This window comes from Pongo abelii, chromosome 4 (assembly GCF_028885655.2).
Source record: "Pongo abelii isolate AG06213 chromosome 4, NHGRI_mPonAbe1-v2.0_pri, whole genome shotgun sequence".
NCBI lineage: Eukaryota > Metazoa > Chordata > Mammalia > Primates > Hominidae > Pongo > Pongo abelii.
This window is the reverse complement of record NC_071989.2, coordinates 159287559-159308754: the sequence shown is the minus strand read 5'-3', so window position 1 is coordinate 159308754 and position 21196 is coordinate 159287559. Positions and strand designations below refer to the sequence as shown.

The window sequence follows — 21196 nt, the reverse complement described above, 5'->3', positions numbered from 1 at the left end:
AGGGAAGACAGGTGCCCTGGCAACAGGCCTTTGCAGACAGAGGGCTTGCACCCACGTGTACACACACGCTCACATATGCACACACCAAAGTCACCTGGAAATGTTGAGGGTCAGCTGCCAGTAGCTTCCGCTTGTTAGCTGTTATATCCTTAGTGCCAAGAATGGTGCCTGATAGGAACTCAGTAGATGTTTGTCAAAGGAAGGAATGGATGGATAGATAGATGGATGAATTAATGAATTGCTCCTCAATATCTTTGCTTGACTTATCCTTTTCTTCCTTCCTTTCTTCTCTCCTGCCTTTCTTCTTCTGCCTCCTTCCTGCCTGCCTTCTTTTCTCCCCTCCTCCCTCCCTCCCTCTACCTTCTCACATTCCCTGAGCCTCTCTCTAAGGACTGAAAATAAATAAGGCAGGGCTCTGTCTTCAAGGAGCTCAGCCAGGTCAGATTCAGACGGGTAAACAAGCTTTGGGAAAGGCTCTGGGAGAGCCCAGGGGAGGGAGTTACCAGCTCAGCCTGGGGTGGGGGGAGAGAAGGCTTCCCGGAGGAGGACACACTGGAGTTGGGCCTTGAAGGATGAGTGGGAGTTCACTGGGCAGAGAAGGGGCATGGCAGGCAGTGGACATGTCACCTATAAAGATGGTAGGGGGTTGGCAAGTAGAGCCTGAGCTGGAGCTGGGGGCAGTGCTGAGAGATTAGCCCAGACAGTGGGGGCAGGGGCCAGATCCCAGCAGGCTTTCAAAAGGAAACTGTGTTTATAAAGGATTGCTGACAAGATTAAAGTGGTGAAATGGAGTGATCGGATTGGCATTTTCCAAAGATATCTTTGCTGCCATGTGGGAAATAGGTTGGAAGGGGCCAGACTGGAGGCAGGAGGACCTGCCTGTCACCAGGGGTGGCTGGATCAGGGCAGTGACAAGGAGATGGAGAGGAGAGGGAGTTGAGGGTTATTTGAAGAACCCTTGGGTCTTGGTGAGGAACTGGATGCAGGAGGTGAGGAAAGGGAGTCCCACTCCCCTGTTTCATGCTTGGGTGACTGGAAGGGGAGGAGCAGGAGGGGTGGGTGCAGACACTGAGGTCAGTTTTGGATGAACTTTGAGGTGTCGGGGGACTGGGATGAGATCACCAGTAGGCAGTGAGACAATGTGCCATGGTGAGGCCCCAGCCAAAGACAAAGATTGGGTCCAAGGCACACACACCACTCCTGGGGAAGGGTGGGCCTAGCAAAGATGGGCTGGGTGCAGGGTGGGGAGCACCTGTGTCTGTGTGCTGGCAGACTATCCTGGGGTGTATTTCTGACACCTCTCAAATCAGAAGCCTGGATTCTGCTGTCCACCACCCTGACCTTAGCTTCCTGGCCCTCGTTGGGCCTGAGCTTCTAGAGAGGAAGAGTGAGGTATGTTCCCAGGGCAAGCTTAGCCTCACCTGGGAGCAGGATCACAATCCCCTTCTCTGGCCAAAGGACGCTCCTGTCAGGAGAGGATGCCTCATGGCCCGAGTCCTTGCCTCACTGGGGCTGCCTGGCTCAGATGGGACCTCTTACAGTGGCTCGTTTCCTGCCCTGGCACCCCCACCTGCCACGAGGAAACAGCCTCCGCGCACGGAGCCCTGACCCAGCTTGGCCCTGCCCACTCTGGTGATAGTGCTCTGTGGTCAGGGCCTGGACAATACCACCCTGAGACATTACCTAGACCAACTCTCCCCATTATAAGGATGGGGAAGCTGAGGACTGGAGAAGGAGTGGGCTCACCCAGGGTCACCTCGCTTGTCCATGACAGGACCAGGACTGCAGCCCAGGTACTTCTGTGGCCTCAAGTTGTCCGTTGTTCCCATCTCTCCCCATGGCTGCTTCTTCCCAGGCTCCCATCCCATGTGTCTCAAATATTCCCAGCCACCCAGAGTCCCATGGACTGCTCCATGCTTGGGGAGAAGGCAAGGACATCAGACACAGCTGAAAATGACACAGGAGGCAGAAGAATGCAGGAAGCATTTATTGAGGGCCAGAGCTGAATTCTACAAGAGGCAAGAGGCAGGACACAGGCAAGCTCTAGTGGGTTAGAGGAGAGGTTGGGGAGAGGGCAGTGACAATGAGAGAACAGCCAGGGGCTGGCTTGGGAACTGCCGGTTTCTCAAGGCTGCCTCCTGCTAGTCCTCTGGGAAATGCAGGTAGAAATGGATCCTCTATGCTACTGCCTCAGCCAGAGGCCTGATGGTGTCCCTTCTCTGGGAGGGGCCCTTAGCCCCAGTCTCCTGTGCTACAAGGGACCCAGCAGCAGGTGGGGGCTTTGGTAAATATAGTCACTCATCATTAACTGAGTAAGAGCACCTTCTCATCTTCACACCAGCAGGAGCATTCCTGAGACTCAAGGAGCCCTCTAAGGTCACTCTTTCATTCCAAAGCACCCCGTCCCAACCCTATCTTCCATGCTGACCTTAACTCCCTCCAGCCTCACTTGGGGGTTCCAGATCTAACGTCACCCTGGTAAGTCCTAAACCCACACTGTCCTTCACCTTTAGCAACATCCTGGTAACCTTTCACCTACATACGTTTGATCCTCAGCCAATTCCATCCCCCCAGCTGATCCTGAAGCTAATATTCTGAACCTCTAGAAGGCTCTACCAGCCAACCCTGGAAACTACAGAACTCAGCCATATTCCTCCCTGAGTCCCTCCTGGGGACTGGAATCACAGCCACCAAGGTTTAGGGAACCAGTGAGGGCCTGCAGCCAGGCTACCCCAGGTCACTGGGCACCAGGCACTAGCTAGGTCAGAGTGCACTGGGGAAGGGATGGGGCAGGATAATGTCTACTTTTCTGGGCATGATATGGACACTGGGACTGAGGTCTGACACTGAAGAAGGGGACATTTCCAAGGGGGTCAGAAATACAGGCAGACCCTAACCTAACACCCTGCTCACGTACCCAAGCTCATCGGCCCCTAAATTCAAACCCAACTAGCCCACCACCACCACCCACCCCCGACTTCCTAATACCATGGAATGCATTTCAAGACTGGAAGAGCCCTCAGGGGTCATCTGAGCCAATCCTGTCCCCTGCTAGAATCTCCTCTATGCACCCTGACCGTGCTTTTCATACTTCCCGTAACAAGTAACTCTTTGTCTCTCTCTTTCCCAATAAGCAACCCCAAACTGAGGGCAATCAGGTAAAGTCACATGGTAGCTCTGTATCTCTTCTCTCCCCAGCTCAGCTTTGAGCCTAGAACCTGCCATGAATGGGCCCAGAAGGAACAGATGAGCTGGAGGCCCAAGCCCTAGGCCCAAGGGAAATCACTGCCTTATAATTCTCTTATGGCTGCAGATAAGATGTCCTGGACAGTCTGAACTGGGATGGAGAAAGTAGCATGACAGGGACCTGGGGAGAATTTTCCTGCCTCTTCTCTCCAGAGGGGATAATGGGACACCTTGAGCTGGCCTGGGAGACCTCTCTAAAGGTCATTGTGATAAAAATAGAGCTGTCTGGGAAGGGATGGAAAACAGCTGCTCCTGCCTGGTACTTGGTGCCAGGGAGCCGGATGGTCAGGCCAGTGCCTGGACATGGGACACAGGCCTAGGATCTTCTGAACACACCCCGCTTGCCAGACTCCAGACAGCAGGGCCAGGAGGGGAGGGAGGAGTGTGGAACCCTGAAGGTAGCAAGTCCAGGGGTCCATATACACACCGCCCTGCCTCATCCAAGGCACTAACTAGTGTGTGTGTGTGTGTGTGTGTGTGAGAGAGAGAGAAAGAGACAGTGTGTGTGTGTGTCTGTGTGTGTACTGATGGGAAGGGGAATTTTGACGTTTGTGGATTGCCTTGGCCAAAGCCACCATTAAACAGATGGGAAAGCTGAGGGTCAAACAAGGAAGGGTCTTACCCAGCGTCACACAACAGCTGAATGAGAGCAAGGGCTAGAACTCAAGCTTGCGTCCCTAACCCATCCCCAACCCCAGAGCTCTCCTCTGCTGAACCCTCATCTCTGGGGCTGCCCAAAGAGGCCAGACCCTTTGGGTCCCCCAGGTCTAATGAGCCTTCTTCTGGCTCTGCCCTCCCGGGGTGGGGTCGGGGGTGGGGCTCTAGGTGGTGCAGGAGGCCTCGGCGGGGAGGCTGCCACGCTTGAGCCGAAGGCTGCCATTCCACCCGCGGGGACAGATATTATAGCCGAGGATGCCTGGAGACTTAGCCCCGGAGTCCTCAGAGTCGAGGGACACGTCGGAGTCCGTGGGCGAGCGGCGGCAGAGGAAGGGCCTGGGAGGCGCGGGCAGCGGGCTCCGGGGACTGGTGCAGGACGAAGGCCCGGCGGGCAACGGGCTCCGCGGGATGGGCGCGAAGGCTGCCCCCGGCACAGCAGCCGAGCCGGGGCGGGCGGGCTGTGGCGAGCGCATGCGTGGGGGCGGCGGCGGCGGCGGCGCCCTGGGCGGGGAGAAGGGCCGCAGGTTCTCGGCGCCCGCCGACCGCGGGGAGGCGCTCTTGCGCCGGGCCGCATTGATGATGTTTCGCGCCAGAAGCGCCTGCAGCTGGCGGCTGGGGGGCCGCGCCTCGGTCTCGGGTCGCAGCGGGGACACTGAGCGCTCGCTCCACGAGGGAGACATGGGCGGCGGCGGCGGCGGCGGCGGGGGGCTGCTCATGCTGCTCCCGCGGCGTGGCTCCCACGGCCCCGGGCTCATCCAGCCGTCTAGGCTGCTGGGGGGCCGGGATGCGCCCGGCGTCCAGGGTGGGGAGGTGGGCAGGCTCTCCCGGCGGTCCTGGGGAGAGAGCAGAGAGGGTGGGGCGGGCGTTAGTGCTGAGGTCCTCCACACCGGGCTTTAGGAAGGGGCGGAGTCCAATTTGTCCATTACACCGAGAAGGGAAGCCACCGATCCAAGTCAGGTAGTGCCTGCAGTAAAACGCAGGCGCCCAAACACTCAGCCCGGAACGCCTGAAAAGTCCCCGCTGTCTTGTGTCTGCCTCCGTGTTAAGAAGACTCGCTTTGGAGAGAGCCGCCTTAACTTACTAACTGAGTTTGGGCAAGTTACTTCACGCCTCTGGGCTTCAGTTTCTGCTTCTGTAAAATGGGGTGCGATAACAGTACTTAACCTTATAGGGTTGTTGTGAGGGTTAAATGAGATAACTGATGGAAAAGAACATTACATATATCGGCACATTCCTTGGAAGAAAGTGCTCAATAGATGTTGATTACCATAAAGAAATACCAGAAGGGCCTGGCGTGGTGGCCCGCACCTGTAATCCCAGCACTTTGGGAGGCCGAGGCGGGTGGATCACCTGAGGTAGGAGTTCGAGACCAGCCTGGCCAACATGCAGAAACCCTCTCTACTAAAAATACGAAAATTAGCGGGCATGGTGGCGCGTGCCTGTAGTCCCAGCTACTGCGGGGGCTGAGGCAGGAGGATCGCTTGAACCTCAGGCAGAGGTTGCAGTGAGCCGAGATCGTACCACTGCACTCCAGCCTGGGCAACAGAGCGAGACTCTGTCTCAGTTAAAAAAAAAAAAAAAACACTAGAAGGATATACATGAAACTAACCAAAGTGGTCACCTGTTAGGAAATGGGGTGAGAACAGGAACAGGGCACACAGCCTGAGGCACTGGGAGCTGCTCTGTCTGTGGCACATCCCGGGAAGCCTTCAGTCAGGCTAGCTGGGGGAGGCTTCGGTTTCCCCATGACTTAGGGAGAGGAGCTGGGAGGGAAGTCCTGGGCCCAGGGCCACATGGGAAGAACTAGATAGAGGCTGAGACTAGTGTCTCAGGGCCAAATGCCAAGTCAGGGTGGGCTCTGTATGTCCTCTCATCTGACCATAGTGTCACCCTGAGCGGGGAGGTGGGGCCTAGAGCTCATGACCCAAGCCAGTCAACAACTGTTGAGGCAGGGGAACCCAGCTCTTCAGCCAAGAGAGTAGGCTGGGGCAGGGAGATGGGAATAAGGCTTTTTAACATATTGCTTTTTATATAAGTTTAGATTTCTGAACCATATGAATGTATTATCTATTATCAAAATTAAAATGTAAAAATATTGACCATTATTATTTTTTAAGATGGAGTTTCGCTCTTGTTGCTCAGGCTGGAGTGCAATGGCACAATCTCAACTCACCGCAACCTCCACCTCCCGGGTTCAAGTGATTCTCCCGCCTCAGCCTCCCGAGTAGCTGGGATTACAGGTGCCTGCCACTACACCTGGCTAATTTTGTATTTTTAGTAGAGACGGGGTTTCTCCATGTTGGTCAGGCTGGTCTCGAACTCCTGACCTCAGGTGATCCGCCTGCCTCAGCCTCCCAAAGTGCTGGGATTACAGGCGTGAGCCACCGTACCTGGCCGACTATTATTAAAGTTGGACTTAGGGAAAGACCCTCTCAACCCCAAACCATTTGCCATGTTGCCATGGTCACCTCATCATCTTTCCTTGGATGCCTGAACAGGGAGGAAGATCCTCCTGACAGATGGAGATACAAAAGGAAGTCGGGTCATTCCTCCCCAGGCAGCACATGCCCCTCCCTGAGCTTTTTCACAGCATGGGGAGGGGAGTGTGGTTTTGGAGAGGCCAAGATGGTGAACAGCTTGGAGGCTATAAAGCACTGGTCGGCGATGCAGGGCCATACCTGTTTCCTATATACTTAAGGACTTTCAGTCTACAAACTTCATTCTCATCCTTTATCTCATTAGGTTTTCACAACAGACTAGTGAGGTAATTAGCATTACCACACCCATTTTACAAATGATGAAAATGAAGCTCAGAGGTGTAAATAACAATCTAGTGTGTTCTGCCCCACCAGGAAGTGTGTGTGTGTGTGTGTGTGTGTGTGTGTGTGTGTGTGTGTGTGTGTGTGCTGCTCTAAGGCTACATGTTTAAGTGGTTTGAACTGGTTTGAAAGTGGAGGGCTTGGGAAGCCCTGCCTAACATGTTATCTCCTGAACTTTCCAACTGTTCACCCAATCAGATTCCAGCAATAACCAGTCCACCTTGCCGTTCAATCCAATCCAAATTCACTAGCAGTCATCCACCAGAGTTCAGTGCTAGCCAGTCCATTCCATGCTTCCCACCCGATCAAAATCTAGAACCATCCAAAGATTTATTCTTTCATCCAATCAGTGATCAGCCATAACCAAGCCAGTCATCCTCTCATCCAACTGAGAGTCTTCTAATTCCTCCCAATCCAAAGGAAATAGACACCAATTGTATGTTTTATCCAAACAGAATGTAGCAGCTGCTACATGAGCCCAGACTCCAAATTGGAGCCCTTTAACCTAAAGAGGAATGTTATACAACAGCCTGAGCAGGACATTTTTCATGGGATGCTAATGCTGGAGTGACCCTTAGAGACTCCCTAGGGACATCCAAGCTCCCAGTCATCAAGCTGAAAGTCAAGGCTCAGCCTGGGATCCCACTCTTTTCTTCCCAGGGTCAGAATTGTGTATACATGAGCCAGAGACACTGGGAGCTTCTCTGTGTCAGTGGAACATCCCAGTCAGGCTGGCTCCAGAAGGCAGACCCCACAGTTTAGGGAGAGGAGCTGGGAGGAAGGTCCCAGTTCCAGGGCTAGGGCCAAATGCCAAATCAGGGTGGGCTCTGGCATGACCCAACATCTGACCACAGTGCCACCCTGAGCAGGGAGGTGGGGCCTAGAGTTCATGACCCAAGCCAGTCAATAACCACCCAAGGCAGAGGAACCTGGGGTCTTCAGCCAGGAGAGTAGGCTGCACAGGAGAGCTATGATAACTACCTAAAAATCTCTAAAGCATTGTTTCTGCCTTTAGTGGCCACAAGGGGGATGCTGGGGCCAACAAGTGGAAGGAGTAACAATTCAGCCAGGCCTATAAAACAGAAGGGCTCAAACGGGATTGAATGTTGAGGGCAGTGGTAAGCAGATCCCCATCATCTGGAGATGGGCCAGAGCCTGACCTCACCCTAACAGCCATGCCTGGGCACTGACTCTGTGTGTATGTTTGGAGTGGAGGGTGTGCACAATACGAAAAGGCTGCAGGAAATCAGAACTGTTCACTTTCTGACAGAGAGCTCAATGCACCGTGCACACCAGAGCTCCTTGGGAATGCGGTGGGTGAAAATTCAAAAAGTAGCATCCACTCAACCCAACCCCAGACCCAAAGCAGGGCACGTGTGTGGGGTGAATGCATAAGTAGAACACAGTCAAACCTGGACTGTCAGAGACCAAATGGTCTCTGACCTCCTTCTGTAATCCTTTCACTGCACAGAAGGGGAAACTGAGGCCCAGAGATTGGAAGAGGTTGTCTGAGGTCACACACGAATCAGATGCGGACCTGGGGCTAGAACCCAGTTCTCCTGACACTTGATGGCAGTTCTTCCCTCCCCACCAGGGGCAGAAACTCCATGCTTTTGGGATCCAGACAGTGAAAACAATGGCAAATGTGGGAAATGGCCAAATTTAGATAATGGGGAGCAGGGAGGGGACCTGAGGGAACTGGAGAGCGAATGCTGGCTAGAGGAATTTCTATTCTACTTGTAAAGAACCCAAACAAACCTCAACCAGAAGAGGTAGTGCATTTTCCCCAAAAATCCTCTACGGTATTTTTGGCCAAACTCTGAGGGAAGGAAAGAACAAAAGGTTGCGATTTGCACAGGGTTCTGGCTCCCTGAGTGCTGTAGAGAGGAAGCCCTCATTTCCAACCCAGCACACGTCTGTACCAGTGCAGAACCAGACACACGGCAGATGCAGGCAGCACGCAGGACACAGCCACACTTTCACACACAGTAATTGAGCAGGCCCACTCCACTTCCCAGGCTAGAATCAGGAAGGAGGAAGGGAACCCTGACCCCTAGCAGCACGGAAGAAAGAAAGAAGCAAGACGGATTTGAGGCAGAGTGTATTGAGAACATGAGAGAAAACAAAGTTGGGGGCAGAGCTCAGCCTGGCCGCAGGAGCTGTAGAATGAAGGGTGGGCTCTTCCATTGGTGGCCCTCAAGGGTCGAAGGGAGCAGGGGTCCAGGGCAGGGGCTTCACTCTGTTCTGGGAGAGGCCAGGCCTGAAGGAGCTGAGCTCACTCACAACTCCCCCACGCATACCCCCTCGATCTGTGTGAAATGAGCTCACTAAGAAGGCACCCCTGTTCCCATGGAGACAAGCCCAGAGCTCACAAAAACTGCAGGCTCAGCCCAGCATGGGCACTGCCTCCACCACCCCTTGCCCCACTGGGGAACCCAGAACTAGGGCTGGAAAGAGAAGTGGGTGGTCCTTGGCCCCCAGCCTTGAGAAGCTTCCATCTGAATCCTGCCACTTGTGTCTGTATTCTCTCACCCCCCACAAAGCCTGGTTTGGTCGGGGGCTGTATCATGTCACCTCTAAAAGTGTCAGAGGTGACGGGGAGTCTCCAGCTACCTGACTTAACACCCTCACTATATGAATGTGGAAACTGAGACCTACAGACACACATGCAGTTGGTCTGTTAGAATCCAGGTCTCAAGTCCCAGATTTTCCTCAAAACTCTAAGATCTCCTCTGTCCCTTCCCACTGCACTGCTATGCACCTGCCTCAGCTCCTGCCGTGCTCCTACTGTCCCCAGGCAATCCTAAGCCTGAGCCAGCCCAGCCCAGCCCAGCCCAGGCATCCCTTGGCCTCCTGCAGCAGCTCATTCCAACCCTTCCCTCACCAGGTCACCCTCACAGCCATCTAATGCCACCTGTCCTTTGGCAATAGCCCATTTCCTTTCTCTTTCTTCCCAGGGGACTGTCTTGTTACTTACAAGGCCTTTCTTCAAAGCACCAGCCTATCCTCTCAATCCTCACAGATTGTTACAGCTAGAAAAGCCCTCCTTGTATAAATGATAAAACTGAGGCCCAAAGAGAGAATGTGAGTGGGCCAAAGTCACAGCAAATGAGAAGGTGACAGGGGACCGGAACCCTCCTCTCCTGCCTCTCCATGGGCCCCGTTCCACTGCACTGAGGTGGCTTCTTTTAGTCAGGCAGATCTTGGTTGAATCTGAAGCCAAAACAGCCAATGGATACATGGCTAGGGGCCACCCTCCCTGTGGCACGCCTACATCTGCACAGCCTCCTACAGGGCTCTCCTTCTCTTGGGGATCCCCTGGGACATCCCCCACCCCTAGAGCAGTGACAGCAAGCCAGGTAGAACTGGGGCTGAGGCCTGGGCCCAGTGGTCTCCCTAAAACAGAGCCAGGCCTCAGAGGGGGCAGGGAGAAAAGCGTCAGACAGCAGTGGTGGGCTGAGTCGGCAGCCAGCAGAAGGACCCTGGAGGGGAGCACAGGCGGAGGCGAGGCAAAGCTCTCTGAAGCAGTGGAGAGGAAATGGTGTCCAGAAGGCAGAGGCAGAAGAGACAGGCCCATGGAGGTGAGAATCCAGCGACAGGAAGGAAGATGCCAGGAGCTTGAGCCTCAGGAGGGAGGCACCCCTGGGGCAGCTGAGGAGGCAGACCCTTGGCTGGCTGACTCCACAGGCACTGGCAGGCTCTGTCTGCTCCAGAAGTCCCTGTTAGGATCCCCTTCTAGGCCACTCCCCCAGCAAGACGCTGGCATTAGACTCTGCATCCCTACAGCTCACAAAGGCCGGAGGATGCCCCTCTACCGCATCAGGGCTGCCAGACAGTTCTCTCTCCGTGACCTTCCTCCGCCCTTAGACATGGAGTCCGACCCCTGTTGTAGTAGGGGAGGGGCAGCTTCAGCTCAGAGAGGGGAGGCGACTCGCCCAAGGTCACAAAGCCAGCTGGTGGCCGCATCTGACCTTGAACCATGGACTCCCCATTCTCCTCACTCAGCTCTGTGCCATTTCCTGCCACGTCTGCTCTCCATCTGGCCCTCAAGGAGGGGACCTTGACCGGCAGTGGGACCCCCATGGGGTTCGTTACTTGAAGCAGAAGGAAGGCTTCCACACCTGAGCCTCGATCCCGGCGTTCCGGGTAGAGAAGGAGGGCCTGGGGGCCTGCTTGGCTCGGGGAGACCACGCCCTGGAGGGAGACACGGGGGAGATGTCACCGCCGTAAGGAGGACTCACGGCAGTGGGCTGCAGGCTGTCCTGGCCGGGGGAGGTGTAGAGGCCCGGCGAGGAGCGGGAGGGCCGAGGCAGGGCAGGAGACGGAGGGAGAGCCCCCTTGGGCAGGTTGGGCACCAGGTCCAAGGAGCTGGGCTTGGCGGGCGAGGCAGCTCTTGGTGAGACCTTGGCAGGCTCCTTGATAGGTGAGAGGACAAAGAGCGAGGGCCGCAGCTGGTACGGCGGCTGCTTGGTGGGCTCTGGGCGCAGGACCCCGTTCTCAGGCAGGTAGCCATGGTAGAGGGAGGCAGGCGGGGTCCGGGCTGGGCTTCGGGATGCCACTCGGAAGGCCCCAGGGGCGTTAGTGGGGTATTTCCAGGAGGAAGGCAGCGACATGGTAGGTGATGGGCAGCGGGCCAGCTCTGGCGTGTGGCTTGAAGACTCGATGACATATTTCTCCATCCGTGACTGGCGGCGGGCGTAGAGCTCAGCCCCCTTCCCAGAGGCCTCGGAGAGGTTCTGGTTGGGTTTGGGCTTCGGCTTGGCCTGGATGCGGGGTGACTTGAGGCAGGAGGCCCACTCTGGGACCGCCTCCTCCACCGCCGCGGGGCTGGCCCTGTCGCGAGGTGCTGGCTCCTGCTGGAAGTTGGAGGCCTCGGCCCCCAGTGCGAAGGGCTCCTCCTCCACGCCTACCTCCCCCTGGTCCCTCTGCCGCCGCTTCTCATCCGCTGTCTGTACCAGATCCAGCAGGTCTGGATTCGGGGTCACCTTGGGCTTCTCCACGAAGGTAAACATGGATTTGCGGGTGCCCCGGCGGGCCATCGACTCCTCCAGAATGCCCGTCTTGCTGGCAGGAACCGCCTGGCCCTTCAGATGAGAAGACTTGGGGTCAGAGCTGGGATACAGGACAGAATATGAGGGAGGAGACCTCACCCAGGAAGCCAGAGGGGCTGTGGACAAGGTCTCAGTGTAGGTGGGGGGTGCGGTGAAGTTCCCCAAGGGGCGTCTCTCTGAGGCCGGGCTTCGCTGCCCCATCATCCTCCTTTCCACCATGGGGCTGCGGGACATTATGTGTCTCTGTGGCCGGGGGCTCCTGTCTGGCAAACTGGGGGGCTGGGGAGCTGGGGCCTTCTCCCCAAAATGTCGTCTCTCTAGCATGGGGCTCCTCTCCATTTGGCTGGTGCCCCCTGGCGCCTGGATCCCAAAAGGCCTGGCCGTCCTGTTGACCACTGATGGGGGCTTGGCCAGTGTGAAGTGGACCTCACTGTAGACCTTGGTGGGCGTGGTGGCAGCTGCTCGCCCAGACATCTCTTGATCTGCTGACACCACTAGGGTGTTGGGCTGGATGTCAATGAGCAGGGAGCTGGACATGAAATCTGAGGCTGGGGGCCTGGAGCTGGGGATGAGCGTAGCTTCTCTGGAGAAGGTGCTGGTGGTGGTAGCTGGAGTTGATACCTTGTCAATTAGGAGTGTGCTGCATCTCACCTCCTCAGCCGGTGCCTGGGGTTGCCCATCAGCACACAGGGTGCTGGGTTTGGAAGCAGGCCCTGTGCCATTGGATGGGAGTTGGGCCTCTGAGGAATTCTGTTGGATGCTAGAAAGTGGCAGGCTCTGTGGGACGACAGTTGCCGGTGGGTTCTGATTGACATCGGTGGCTGGCGGATTGTGGCTGCTGTTAGAAGTTGGTGTGGTGAGCGTGGCACTGGGCGAGGCAAGGTTTTGGTTGACATCTGCAGCTGGGCTGTGGACCTCAGCTGGAGGTGGGGCCGGTGAGGACTGCTGGGCCTCTCGGTTTTGGGACAGGTGCAGCCCATTGGCCGTCAGCAGTGCTGCATTCTCCTTTAGATAAACCACCAGTGGTACCTCTTCCTCCTCACTGGCCACCTTCTCCAGGTGCCGCAGCAAGCTAGCCTCCTCTGAGTACCCCTCCATGCTGTGGCCAGGGACCCCTCTGTCGGGGCTCTGGGGACTAGGGTGCCGTGGAGGGCCTGGCTCTGGCAGCGAGGTGAAACTCAGCCTGAGCCCCGGTGCATGGCCTGGGGGGCTTGCAGGGAGCACTCTGAGGGACTCCCGGCTGGGCTTCTGTCCCCTCTGGCCGTGGCTCTCCAAGGTGAACTCGTTCACCCTCTGCCGGCGTCTGTTGAAGAGCTGGACACCACGAGAATTGGAGCTGGGAGGGGTGGTCAGCTGGGCTGCAATCTGCTGGCTCCGTGCCTTGGCCTCTTTCAGATCCTTCTCCGTGAGGCTAGTGCTCCGGCCCAACGCTACAGGGAGGGAAAGAAGCCCAGTTAGCAAACAGGAATGCAGTGACACAGGGGTGCACAGACAGACAGGCAGACAGAGATGGTCGCCTCGGCCCTTCCTACACAGGATCTCTTCTGGAATTTAATCGTCACTCACTGTTTCTTAGAATTAGCTCACTTCGTAATCAGCCCTGACCTACCTTTCATGGCCCAACTCAAATGCCACCACGTCTACGCCACCCTGATTATCCTCTCAGGATTAACTGGATCCTGATTTGGATTCCTCCTGACAGTTGCTGATATGGCACTTTACCAAACTGAGTACCAACACCTCACCCTAGAAGTCCCACTGTGTCCCCGGTTCCTCCCCACTGCCTTCTCCTCTCTCACTAGGCTCTGCCACACTGGCTTGCTTTCTCTTCCTTGAAAATGCCAAGTATGTTCCTGCCCCAGGGCCTTTGGACTTGCTGCTCCCTCTGCTTGGAATAATCTTTTCCCAGGTAGCAGTCCATGCTGGTTCCTATCTTGCCACTCAAGTCTCAGCTGGAATGTCCCCTCTCTGGAGGTGCCTTTCCTTCTCCTATCCCATCTGTTTTGTTTTCTCCATAGCATTCACCAAGTTGAAATGATCTTTATGTTTCCCTGTCTATTATCTGTCTCCTCACCTACAGCATAGCTCCAAGGGGCAATGACCTTGCCTGACTTGTTTTTTTTTTTTTTTTTTTTTTTTTTTTTTGAGAAGGAGTTTCGCTCTTGTTGCCCAGGCTGGAGTGCAGTGGTGCTATCTCGGCTCACTGCAACCTCCGCCTCCCAGGTTCAAGTGATTCTCCTGCCTCAGCCTCCCGAGTAGCTGGGACTACAGGCATGTGCCACCATGCCCGGCTAATTTTTGTATTTTTAGTAGAGACGGGGTTTCACCATGTAGGCCAGGCTGGTCTCGAACTCCTGACCTCAGGTGATCCACCCGCCTTGGCCTCCCAAAGTGCTGGGATTCCAGGCGTGAGCCACAGCGCCCGGCCACCTGACTTGTTTATCACTCTAACAGCAGCCCCTAGAACAGCACCTGTCATACAGTGGCACTCAGTAGATATTGCTGAATGCACAAATGAACCCCCAGAATATTTTTTGTGTGCCTTCCTTAGGGCCCTTTATACTTTCAGAATTATAGTATAGGAATGTGCTCTAATTTTTTTAAACAAAAATATTTTAATAAACCACTGTCTGCTTTGATTTTTTAAATTTGTATTTATTTTTTTGAGACAGTATCTCACTCTGTCACCCAGGCTGGAGTGCAGTGATGAGATCTCAGCTCATTGCAGCCTCGACGTCCTGGGATCAAGTGATTCTCCTGCCTCAGCTCCCTAAGTAGCTGGGACTACAGATGTGTGCCACCATACTCGGCTAATTTTTGTATTTTTTTTGTAGAGACAGGGTTTCACCATGTTGCTTAGGCTGGTCTCAAACTCAGGTGGGCTCAAGTGATCCGCCCACCTCAGTCTCTCAAAGTGCTGGGATTACAGGCATCTGCTTTGATTTTATAAAGAGATGCCACTAATATTTCCCCTTTTTAGGGTAGGTAATACATTCACATAGTCTAAAAATTTATTTATTCATTCATTTTTATTTTATTTTTACTTTTCTGAGACAGGGTCTTGCTCTGTTGCCCAGGCTGGCATGCAGTGGCACCATCATAGCTCACTGCAGCCTCAACCTCCTGGGCTCAAGTCATCCTCCCACCTCGGCCTCCCAAATATCTGGACTATTGGTGTGCGCCACCACACTCAGCCAATTTTTTTTTTTTTTTTTTTTTGTATTTTTTGTAGAGAAGGGGTCTCCCTGTGTTGCCCAGGCTGGTCTCAAACTCCTGGGCCCAAGTGATACTCTGGCCTTGGCTTCCTAAAATGCTGAGACTATAGGCATGAGCCACCATACTTGGCCCTAAAAATTAAAACATAAAAAGGTATACAGTAAAAAGTGTCACCCCATCCCTGATTACTCCATATCACAATCAGTTTCTTCTATCTCCTCCCAGGATTTCTTCCCATTTTTACTTAAATAATCATTTTAAAATTCACATCTTTTAACACTAGAAAAGTAACAAATTGAGCTAGTTTCACCAATGACTACTCTAGAACATTGCATTCTTTTATTTTATCTGCACAAGACCACAATGAGACAAGCATTGCTTGCCTGTGTTTTACAGAAGAAGAAACGGAGGTTCAGAGATATATAAGGAACTGCCCCAAGGTTGCAAAGCCAAGGGTGACAAAGCTGGAGTCAGAACTGTTCTTTCTGGGGTCTCCAGTCCATGCTCAAGCTGTCTACTCATCCCAAAAGGTCTCTTTGGGACATAAGGGGCAGGAACAAGGTCATCATGGGTCGGGGTTCAGTCTGGGACTTGAGGTCCTGAGATCAGGCTGAGTTCAGTCCCCTATTAATCTATAAGATCACTATAGGCAACCATTTCTCTTTCTGTCCCCAGTGTCCAGCTGGCACACAGTTGATGCTCAATTTATAATTGTTGAATAATAAATGAACAAATGCTGCATGAACAAATGCATTGATAGACAGGTGGATGGATCAGCCTGTGACCAGGGTCAGAAGCAACATCAGTGGCTAAGAAAATTCCTCCCTCCATCTTCCCTCTCCTCCCTACTGTGGGAAGCTAATTAGTTCTTGAGGAATCTGACCCTGCTGTCCCCTCCCTTGCCCTCATTAGCACTGGCCATGGCATGCTGAGTCCGTCTCCAGGGACAGTCTTTCCAGGCATCTTGCCAGCGAGGCTCTGAATTCATGGACTCTCAGAGCTGGAAGAATTCTTACAGAGGAGGTATTTCATCACCACCCTGTTTTATAGGTGGGAAACAGAGATCCGGAGAGTAGCCCAGGGTAGAGCCGGCTGACCCCACATGGGACCCGCAGGGAGGCCCACACAGAGCAGGGAAGCTGTGACCAGCAGCATCACAGCAGCTCCACTGGGGCCAGGCCAAGCAGCCACAGGCTTTCTGGCCCCAACCTCCTTCTTCCCTCCTCCATCGAACCTGGTTTTCCCCTAACCTATTAGAAACAGTGAAAGCACACAGCCTATCCCACCCACCCATGATACTGCTCCCCCCCAGTAGGACTCCTCTCCTGCCTGGATCACCCTGTCTATTAAAGATGTCTATTAGCCATCTATTAGCCAGGCTGCTCCCCTGGGAGGAGCCTAAGGGACTGGGTGCCAGCCACACAGGAGGGCTCTGAGAGGTTGCTCAGCTCATGCAGTGTCTGTCTCCCCTGCTCTGCTTAGAAACCAGTCCTCCTGGCCTGAATCCAAGCTCTGCCATTTGCTAGCTGTGTGACCTTGACAAGCTACCGTACCTCTCAGAGCCACAGTCTCCTTAACTTGACATGAGTGTTGGGAGGCCACGATGAGGTCAAGAAAATGCCAAGGCCTGACTGCCATGAAGCCCAGGTGGACAGACAGAGGGCTCATGCTATCCTGGCATAAGCTGGCAATTGTTCACCCCATTCCACTCCCTGGAAAAGGTCAGATACTCTTCTAGCACAGGAGATTGACTGAAGGTCAAATAGCAGGAGATTCCAGAGCTACAGGGAGACAGAGCTTACTGTCCCGAAACACGGAACCTCGGAATCTCAGAGGTGGCTGTCACCAAGTCCAATCCCCACAACAATTCTTGCATCTTCAAAACCACACGCTGAGTGTGCAAGTCTCTGCTTACATACTCAGGTGACGAGCTCACTCCCCCAGGAGGTGTCTTCCACTAATTAACATTCCTCAGCTAGAAAGTTCCTCCTTACATTCACTTCCATCCACTTTTTTTTTTTTTTTTTTCTGAGACAGGGTCTTGCTCTGTCGCTGGAGGGCAGTGGTGCCATCATGATTCACTGTAGCCTCAACCTTCCAGGATCAAGCAATCCTCCCACCTCAGCCTCCTGAGTAACTGGGACTACAGGCATATGCCACTATGCCTGGCTAATTTTTGTATTTTTTGTAGAGACAGGATTTCACTATGTTGCCCAGGCTGATCTTGAACTCCTGAGCTCAAGTGATCCACCCACTTCAGCCTCCCAAAGTGCTGGGATTACAGGCGTGAGCCACCACGTCCAGCCTTCATCCACTTTCTTGATGTGGTTCTGCCTCCCCAGGCTACACAGAAAAAAAGTCTTCTCAGCCGGGCGCGGTGGCTCGCGCCTGTAATCCTAGCATTTTGGGGGGCCAAGGCAGGCGGATCATGAGGTCAGGAGTTCGAGACCAGCCTGGCCAATATGGCTAAACCCCATCTCTACTAAAAATACAAAAATTAGCCGAGCATGGTGGCGGGCACCTGTAATCCCAGCTACTTGGGAGGCTGAGGCAGAAGAATTGCTTGAACTAGGGAGGCAGAGGTTGCGGTGAGCTGAGATCACACCACTGCACTGCAGCCTGGGCAACAGAGCGACATTCTGTCTCAAAAAAAAAAAAAAAAAGTTTTCTCATTCATTCCAGCCTGACAGCCCTGCAGAGATATGCAGATACATCAGATCCCCCTGGGACAGCGTCAGGATAAACATCTCTAGTTCTGCCAGTGTTTCTTATGACACAGTTGCAGCAATAGTAGCTAATATTGATTGGTCACTTACTGTATACCTATACACATACTTTACTCATATTATTTAATTTCCAAAACAACCCTACAAGGCACAAACTATTATTATGCACACTTTATTGATGAGAAATCTACAGCTCAGAGAGGTAAAGTGAGCTGCCCAAGATCACAGAGCCAGAAGGAGTACAGCTGTGTTCACACCTGGCTATACGTTACTGCAGAGAGCACCAAGTTCCTGGCTGGCCGGTTCCCACCATGCGAGGCTCATAGAAAGCACTTCAGTGTTTGATTACTCCAGACCTCTCAATGCCCCTGCATTTTTCTGCTTTTCTCCTTACTGGCTCTAGAAGGCCATGGGTTTAGAAAATCCTCAAATGTCAGAGTGTGAAGCGCCTTTAGAAATAAGCTGGCCTGGGAGGCCCAGCCAGGGAAGGGGTCAGAGAGGAGGATGTAAGCCCAAGACCAGGTCAGCTGACTCTCAGTGAGGCTCCATTCACAGCCTGGGCTGCTGCTAAGATCCCATCACCACCACCTCTCTGAGCTTAGAACTGCTCCCAAGCTACTGTTCTGGAACAAGAGGAATGGCAGAAAAGGCCAGGAGGTAAGAGAGCCCTGCCCTCCAAGGCAAGCTCCTGCAGCCCGCACTCCAGCCCACAGTGACTCCATGGAAAAGGAATTCAGCAGGAGGTTTGGACCAGATCCAGCCAGCCATCCAGATGATTTTCGCCACCCTTCACAAACAAAGCTGGAGAGGCGGGGGGACACCCCAGAGTCCCTTGTAGCAGGGCACCAGGGGGCAACTCCATCTAAAATTCCTCAGACTAGGGAGCTACCCTCTCTGGCAATATCCCAGGCAGCAGCTGCTCAAGATCATGCTCTTGGTGTCGAAGGTGGGGGTGGGGAGGTAGCCAAAGGCTACAGGGGACAGGTACCTCATTGAACCCTCAATCGGCCTGGCTGTGGCCTGCACTTGTGCAAGTCACGACGTCCCCACCGCCTCCCCACCTAAACTTCTGCAGGGCCAGGTTGGGGTGCTAGCCCTTTAAAGACCCACCCTGGACATTGGATCAGGAGCCCTGAAGACAGGCCTTCAAGAGAGGAAGGGGTGGAAGGCAGGCACAATGAAAAGCTGCCTGGGGTCAGGAGACTTGAGTCCAACAGGGTAAATCCTGAAGTGGGAGAGTAGGCGAGAAGCCCCAGCACAGCCATTAGAAGGGGGTTTGCAACGACTGCTGTCACCACTGAGCCCTGGCTGCAGCCCAGGCGCAGTGCTGTGCACTTTATGCTCGCCACCTTGTTCAGTTCTTACAACAGCCCCAAGACATAAGTCCTGTGATTCTTCTCATTCTGCAGATGAAACTGGGGCTCAGAGAGACCTGCCCAGGGTCACACAACTTATGAGTGGCAGAGCTGGAATTCAAACTCAGAAAAGTCTGGCTCTGAGTCTAATCTCTTAACTATTCTCCTTCCAGACTAGGACTCTGGAAAGGGGAAAAACAAGAGAGGCTCCAGTGCTCTCGGATGATGGTCTGCAAAGCCCTCTGCTTCCTCATCTTGTGATCAATGCCCCTCAGCAATGTCTTCTCCCCTGAAAACCCAGCTGCCTAGAACAACTCCTTTCTCCCACTTCTTCCTTTCAGGAGAAGAGTTGATAAACTCATTCTTACTAAGGTAGAAAGGACTGATAAGGCATGAAAGATGAGTAGAGTGGGAAGATCACAATGTTGGGAGTCAGAAGACCCCAGTTCTTGTTTGGCGTAGAAAGGGACAAACCCTTTCCCCCACCCCTACCACCCACTGTGGACAGCTGCCTGTTCTGCCCACCACTGGGGCCCGTGTGGACGGAGGATCCACAGGAGGGAGGTGGGGCCGGGGAAGGGAGCAGAAGGTCAGGACAGGGAGAATTCAAGGAAATGCTTCTTCACACGATGCCGTCAATGGGAGTGTCCAGCCACGGTCGGGTGCGGCGGGGTGGGACAGGGAGCCAGGGGTAGGAATAGAGATTGGCTCAAGGCAGCCCATTGTGGTAGTCCAGGGGTCTTGGCAACAGGAAGGGTAAACAGGCTGGGTAAACTGCCCCCCTGGTGAGGTCAGGAAGGAACCAATAACTGGCCACTGCACAACCTCTGGCTCAGCTGGGGGCAGGAAAATGGAGAGGCCCGAGTAATGGCCTGGCTACCTTGCCAGCCCCTTCCCCATTCCTCCCACTGAAAGGAGGAAATGACACAGGCTCCATGCCCTGGGGAATTCTCCATCCCCAGAGTCATGGCGAGCGCAATCTGACTGGGGTCGGCAGACTGCCAGACCTCCTCTTGGGAGGAGAATAATCTAGACTTTGGTGGGAAGGAATGCCAGGCATGGGAGAAGACACAGAAATGGGGTGGGGAGCCCCAGGCCCAGCCCCCGCCTCACCACTCACAGGCTGGCAGAAATCACCACATACCTCTGCCTTGATGCCCAAAGGAGAGACTAAGATCAGAGGGGGGATGCCACATGCCCTAAGTCATATACCCCAAGCCACAAAGGCACCTCCGGGTGCTCGTCTTACTCACTCTGCTGGGTCCTCCCTGAAGCCAAGCTTCCCCCTGGATGCTCCTGCTGGCCTTCAGGCCTTGGTTCTCAAAGCCTCCGGCAAAGGCAGCCAATTGCCTGGCTGACAAAGCCAGGAAAATCCCACATCGGCAGGAACATGAAGGAGCTGGATATGACTTTTCTCCTCCACAGATGACTCAGCCCAGCTCTTTATCAGGAAAACCGATTTTGCAACAGCCTTTTAAATGGCCTCTCCACCCCCAGTCTCTCCCCCGCCAATCTACCCGCCCCACGCTGCCAGATTCATCTTCCTCCCTCCGGGCTCCACTCATGCCTCTCTCCTGCTCAGAACCCTCTGCTGCCTCCCCAGGACATGGAGGATCAAGAGGAGAGTCCTCATCCTGGCATTCAAACCCCTGCCATCGGGGCCTGCCCAAGAGCTCACTCACCTTCTCTCTGTGCCCTCAGCAACAGTGGAGGGAGTTCAGTGGCTTGCAGTTCCCACAGCTGCCCAATGAATTCCTGCCTGCAAAGCAGCGTTTGCACAGACCCCCTCTACCGGGAACCCTCCTCTGTCTCACATCCTTTCTACATGCCCTAATCCTTCAGATTTCCGGCCTACCTAGAATGCCACCACCCCCTCCAAAAAGCCTTCCCTGATTCACCAATGTTCTATCTGCATCACTTAATAACCATCACCTTGTGTATTATTTATTCTAGTAAAAGTAATCTTTCAAGGTGTGCTCACCACATGCCAGGTAGCAGGACAGGGCCTTACTTCACTTACTTCCACAGCAACCCATGAAGCCAGCACTATCCTCATCTCCATACTAGAGAAGACGCTGGCTCAGAGGGGTGCAGCGACTTGCTCAAGGTCGCACAGCCAGCCAGAG

At 54.2% G+C, this 21196-nt stretch overlaps 1 protein-coding gene across 1 annotated transcript; it reads right to left on the bottom strand.

Annotated features, from left to right (window-relative positions):
• Positions 1–8807: 8807 nt before the first annotated feature.
• SYNPO (synaptopodin) lies at positions 8808–20518 on the bottom strand. Its single transcript, NM_001133566.1, is given in 2 exon segments — positions 8808–13203; positions 20324–20518. A coding segment is annotated over 1 exon segment (2058 nt). The 5' UTR covers positions 12872–13203; positions 20324–20518; the 3' UTR covers positions 8808–10813.
• Positions 20519–21196: the final 678 nt, after the last annotated feature.